This window comes from Egretta garzetta, unplaced genomic scaffold (assembly GCF_000687185.1).
Source record: "Egretta garzetta isolate BGI_Z169 unplaced genomic scaffold, ASM68718v1 scaffold94, whole genome shotgun sequence".
NCBI classification, from domain to species: domain Eukaryota; kingdom Metazoa; phylum Chordata; class Aves; order Pelecaniformes; family Ardeidae; genus Egretta; species Egretta garzetta.
The window spans coordinates 2193311-2199932 of NW_009259683.1; the positions used below are offsets into that span (position 1 = coordinate 2193311).

At 40.8% G+C, this 6622-nt stretch overlaps 1 protein-coding gene across 1 annotated transcript in view; it reads left to right on the forward strand.

The window, feature by feature from the left end:
- The window catches only part of EFHB (EF-hand domain family member B), a 25926-nt gene that overhangs the window by 2859 nt on the left and 16445 nt on the right, over positions 1 to 6622 (forward strand). The window contains exon 4 of the mRNA XM_009638585.2: positions 26 to 220. Coding sequence (XP_009636880.1) covers positions 26 to 220 — 195 coding nt within the window. The remainder of the gene's footprint in view (positions 1 to 25; positions 221 to 6622) is intronic.

A 6622-nucleotide genomic window follows, 5' to 3' on the forward strand; every position in this document is an offset into this window, starting at 1 on the left:
CGCTTGCGTGTCGTCGCCGGGTAAGTCCCGAGGAGCGGCGAGTCCTTGCACGGGCGGCCTGTCAGCCGCGTGGGAACGGCGTCCGGTTGATCCCCAGGGTGTCCCCGACCTCCCGCTGCTCCTCAACGCCGAGGACAAGAGTCTCCGGGGGCGACCAAGCATCTTCCGTGCCCGTCCTGCGGGGGCTGCGGATGCGGTGCAGCCTGAGGGGGCCACTGAGGTGCCAAGGGCGGGAGCTGGGTACCGCACAGACAGAAGTGCCCTGATTTAATGCTCTAGAAGAGCATTTAGTCAAATGGGTTGAAAGAAGGATCGAGACGGGAAGATCAGAATTACAGCTGGGAATTTACCTAACTTCTTAAAAACTGAACAGCCGCTGATAAGGCCTTAGAGATAGGCTCATTATTAGGAGAGTGCTAAAACTTAAAAAGACAGGTTGCAAACGCAGAACAAGTCTTGATGGCCTAGTAGGCGGGTACAAGCAATCTGGCTTAAAACCTGCGAATATGAAATAACACATCTTGCTCTAGAGATTGTTGGACATACATCCTTGATTTTCTGTATTACTGACGTATTTTGTAAAGCCTTTGTAATTCTGTGTGCCTTTTTATGTCTATAACTGAGGAAGAATGCTGAAAATTTTGAGGGTAATTTAGGGATGGCCTTTACGGACGATTAAGAGTCTGGAAAACGCCTCATGGTGGAAGATGCAAAGACCTGCTGACCTTGTAAGAGAGAAGGGTAAGGATCACTTGGCCACAGACTGTAAATGGGCTATATAGGAAACGGAACAGTGATGGTAAGTGTTTCTGCAGCGTAGCAGATTTAACATGGTATAATAGTCGGCATTTGAAGGAAATAAAAACCAGAACCGGTAAGACATTTAATAAGTTTATCAATAATGGTATTTAATCACAGTTACATTTTAATGAAGATTTTTTTATATACTCCATCACTGGAAATACTGAACCAAGATTTGATGTTGCTGGCTTCTCAAAATATGGTTTGGTTCAACCACATGTATTTAACTGAAGCAAAGATTAAGTTAGGGAAAGCCTATGGCCAGTGTTTTATGCCATTCATTCATAAAGTATATGACTTCAGTGTTAGGTGTCCAGTCAATCCTCTTGCCAGTGCAGATTTATTTTCTCTTGTTGTTTCGGCTACTTTAGAAATATGCTGAGACAGAAAGAAAGGTATAATTCTTCATGTCACTGGTGCTTTTTTTTTAAAATCATCTCCACTCTTCAGTGCTGCTTTAGAAATATCTCATTACTTGTAAAATGTTGTAGCCAATGGCCTTGTAGAATGAGAGGGAAATTGACAAGTCTCCTATCTGACTACTTTTGTGTTTTCCTTTTTCTTTGTCGTTTTTTCCTTGCCCTAGTATGAACATATCAATACTTAAAAAAATACTGAAGTGAATGGAATAAAACCAGACTGTTCTTTCTCTTTTCATCTTCTTTAATTCTTCTTTTCCATGTCCTTTTCCATTGTTAACGGATTGGTCTTTGGGTAATGATTTCACCATTCTGCTTTACTAAGTAAAAGTTAAGTTGAGTTCACCAGTGATGTAGAATGCCGGACTAGCTCCAGAGAAATGCGTTTGAAACTACGCAAGTTTTCTGAGCTGTGAGTTTGCTGAAGTTTACAGTAAAGACTGCCTTTTGGAATATCTGTAAGCGTTGCCCTTTAAATCAGGTAAGCCTGCCCTAATGCACTGTCCAGCAGTAGCTGAAGTGTTGATGTGTTACCGACGCTGTTTTAGTTACGAATCCAAACCATAGCACTGTATCGGCTGCTCTGAAGAAAATGAATGCCATCCCAGCCAGACCCAGTACATACATGAATGGTTTGGGATGAAAAAAGTGAAAATATTACACTGTGAATCTTTAGAATGACTTGAACTTAAATTCAATTTAGGGATGAAATGCTCATGTCATACATGGCATTTCATGTGTCACTTAATCCACCCAAATGAAGAGCCACTGATGGAAGGTATGATCCTAGTCCATTTCCGTTTCCAGCTGCAAGCCTGCACCTCTTGGGTAAGTTGTGGTACCCTACAGCTGCAGTGTGAGTTGGATGAACCACTGATGTCATGCAAAAATTATTCGCCAAAAGGCAGGGTTTTCTACTGGCTCAGCTGACTGAACCGACTCATCTGTGGCTACAGGCTGAGTAGATCTGGTGCAGATGAGAGTAAGGGAGTATGAGCTCAGAAGAAAAAGAGCCAAGAACCACCTATTTGGCAGTGAACTTTGGTTAGGTGTAATGTGAAACCACGTGCTCAGTTTACGGAAGAATGAGAGAAAATACAATACATAATGCAGCTATGTTCCGAAAAGAACGACTGTGACATTCCATATGAAGGGATCAGACGTTCTATACTTCTAATATAAATAAATAAAGACTTTCTAAATCAAGAATAATCTTTCAGATCAGCAAATGTATCTGAAATTCAAGGCTGAATGGAATTTTTTGATGCAGGAATTATATTCATGTGATATAATCGCACTAATAAAAAGGGGGCAAAAGTGATAAAATTATTTTCTCATGAGAGAGAATTTTTCTCTTCAAAATCCTTTGAACAGACTTAAGATATGTACGCCATCTTGCTGAACTGCTAGTGTGAATGCAAATCTCACATTCTTTTTGTCTGCTAAGTGTATAGGCCGTCCGCATTTTGGATTATGTGATGGACACACTCCAAGACTCAGATCCTACGACAGCAGAGCTACGATACTGGTGTGCTGCTAGAAAGCCTGTGTTAGATGCATGGGGTTCCTACTGGCTAACTAACCCCCTGACAGCAACACAGAGCTATAGTACGTCTCTTTTGCTTTGTGAAACTCCCAGATTGTTCATAGCTGGTTGACACTCACACACAGGGTCAGCAAACAGCAAAGATTCACTATGAATGTATGAAATGGAGGCAGGCGAGCATGCGCCAGTGATCAAATGCCTGAGTTCCGGTTACCGTATTTTGGGCTTGACAGGTCTGTGAATGTTAGTGGTGAAGAAGAGTTTCTTCTGTTGTAGTCAGGACAAACAGCTGTTTAAGAAAAGCTCTGAAATCACCCAGATAGCCCTACCAGTGATCATGTTTTCATATTTTATGTCATCTTGGGTCATATGTCAAATACCAAAAGTGAAACTGCGCTGGATAATGTTAACAAAAAAAATTATGTTAGTGGGTCATGATTTCACCAGATGGATTTCCATCTATTTCAGCATTTCTCTGCAGAGTTTAATAATATGCTCTGTTCAGTCTTCTTGTGTTTAAATCTGAGTCTAGATGTGTAATGATAAGTGGAAGTTGACTTTAAAGGACGTGCAGAATCTCTTTATTCTGTTTGAACTTTCCAAATTTTTTTTTCATGTGTCCATCTGCTGTAACATCCTTTTTTCTGTCTCTCTTCTATCTCTGCTTGTGTACATTATCTCTGTACATCCATTGGTTTGGTCACATCATAGCATATAGAACGTGTGCAGCACACAGAAAGCAGTAATTTTCTAGCTCTAAATGAGTTGAATAAAAGCCATGAAAAGTGACCAGGCAATAACAGCAGCGAAGTGTATCAGCATCGCTGATGTCCTTCAAGAGTTTCACAAGATTTGCAGCATTTTACATCAAGTTCTCTGGCCTTCGAGAGACCTTAAGGGATTTACAAACTTAGCGCTTTGACTGCTATCTATGCTGGTGCCATAGTCAGAATGAGAACTGTGTTGCAGAACATGGGGTCTTTGTGCTTCATAAAGAAAGTAAAATGCACGGTTTTAGGTGGTTTCCATTCCTCAGTTTTAGCTTGAACAAGACAGAGGGCGGCACCCTGTTGTGGGAGTTGGATGTCAGCGAATAGTGGTAACTTTAAAATGGCAACCACTGTTTAGAAAAAAAGTACTGCTGTAGGAGGGAATATTTTATTCAAATTTTCCCAAAACAGATTTGTCTAGAGATCTGAATTTTTTAACATAGGAGATGACAAATGCATGCTGCAATAAAGAAAGTTTTGTTCTTTTTTTCTAAAATAAGAGTTTTGGGGTTTTTTTGTTAATTCATCAGCTTATCTTTAAAATTTACAGATCCTTCCTAGCCTACAAGTATTCTTGCATACCAACTGACTTTGAATCTAAGAAGGAATAAATATGGCGCTGATTCTAAAATGAGCAGAATTATAGGGAGAAGGGGCAGCTCTTCGGTTGGATACATCTACATGGAACTTTGAGTTTGCATTTATGTCTGCACTGTGGACTTAAGAAAAAAACTAGAAAATAGAGATGAGAAACTCTAGCTTTTATTACCCTTTCTCGTTGTTTGTCTATCCATAATACGCTGAGAATGCACTTAGCCTGGCTTTTACCAGCCTGAATCCTGTCTGCTTTTGATGCAGCTCACATGAAGGCAAAATATTTCCAAATTCATCCACTACTATTTTAGTTTCATTTCTGTGGCTTCAAGATTCACATTTTTAAGAATGTTATTTTTTTCTGATAGGGTGCGAAAATATGAATCAATTTTTACAGCTTAAGAGTAGAGTATTTTTAATAGAGGTGAAAGAGATTTATTCTTCTCTACCTTTTTACTACCTGGTTTACTAGAGTATCCACTCTGCTGTAGTAATTTATAATAGAAGCAGCTCCTGCAGTTAAAAATGTTTTCCTGCTTTCTCTGGCACCTGGATGCATCTCTCGTGGAAGGCAGCCAGTGAGGCATTCCCTCTTCCACAAAATGGCTAGCAAATGAGAGCATTTTTAAGAGCAGGTTTTTGGTCTGAGGGGGTTTAGGGTCTGCTTCCAAGAGATGTGTGAAAGACAGCTAAGAGAAGCATGTGTATTGTTAGTAGATTTCAAATTGTTTCATAGGAACCTGCATCTCTGCTGAAAAAAAAACCAAAGGGGCAAAACAGAGAAGGCTGGGGACTTCCGCTCTACTTGTTTCTGCAAGAGGCATTATTTTTGCATTGCCAGGTCCTATTTTTCTGCCTTTCACAAAACTCACTCCATCGGGGCTGAGTGGATTCTTTCAATTAGCAACTGTGGCCACCTACTGGGGAAAAAAACAATGTAAAAATAAAATAAATCAGAAATAACAGAAGGTACAAAAATGGTAATACCTTGAACACAGGTAGATAGCCAGCTAGAAATACATCAAACACAAGAACAAAAATTCAAGTCCCAATTTCCTGTGCTGTACTATTACCATGCAATTTTTGTGATGCTATGCTTTGCTCTTCCTCTGCATCAATACTTCCCTCTTCTGACAGCTTTATCCTTACCCAGTTACTCCTCTCAATCAGATCAAATTCATCCCCGATTTCTCATGCCTGCAGTTTTGTTCAAATTTAACTACCAACAATTATTGCTTTATGTGGCAGGAGCACAGTAACAGGAGCAAGTAACAACAGTTGCGCTTGAAGGAAGTATAAATGAACTGAACATGTTAAGAGTTTACAAGAGCTTCTTTAGTTCCCAAGCAGTAATAGACGTTCTCTATTGGTGGTGGTGAACAGCCGTGTCTGCAGCAGAAAAATACACCTGCTTTTGGAAAAAGGGCACCCGCAATGGCTACAGCTAGATAATAGCTGAAGATAACGTATGTGACCTGGAGAAGATTAAGCTATGTTCATGTGTGCTAGAAGCTAGCTGATCGTAGCATGTGCTGTGGGTGCCTCTGACAGCCGGAGCAGGTAGCCAGGCACCCCTGCCGCCCGGTGGCCCGGTCATCAGAGACCAATCGCTGCCCCAGCCTCTCATCTTCCATTTGTAGGAAAGGGCCCTGAGAATTCAGTTTTAATTTAGCTTCCTTCATTTTAGATCCTTATCAAACAAATGTTAGAGCCGAGAATAAAATGGCAACAGCTGGTAATGTTTGTTAATTAATTACGGTTAAGGTCTTTATGTTTATCTAAAATTGGTTTTGCCGTCATAGGACTATGGAGAATGCAGCAGGATGTGATTAAATTTAGATGTTTTGCTGGGAAGAAGGGGAGAGTTTACTAAAAGTCACCTGAGAGCAAAAGTATTTGTAAGAGCAGAGGGGCTTTTAAACAGCACTGAAACTTGTTCGGTGTTACACACGCTGCTCTTCTGAAGTAATCTGCATCTGTTGCTAAAAGGCGGATACAGTGGTTTAGATATACGATGTGTTGGCTCATTTAAGACAAACAGTAAGAGCCGTTCACGTGCCCTGATGTATGGGTAGTGCTGACAGGCTTCTCTCACCCACCTCTGTGTTGTTGCATAGATGGGAGTTGCAGTTTTCTCTAGAGGAGCAACAGTTGCAGTATGAAATATTTTATTAATATGTTTATACACGTGACAACATTTGTGAAAGGGGCTGTATTTTTTATTAGAACAATTAATAGAGATTTAAAGTTTGATCAGACTTTTGACCATGTAAGGCCTTCTTTCAACCCAAAGAAGACTCAGCACGCCTGGCTGAAAGCTGGTGGATCTTCAAGGACTTTGATAATTGGGCTAAGAAACATACTACCTCTGCAGTGGGACCGGAATTATATTCTTAGAGCATGACACTTACAAAATAGCCTGAGTGCATTTTGCTTCCTGGCTTTCTCCAGGGGGTGTGTGGGGGGAGGAGGGTGTGGGGGAGATGGCGGGA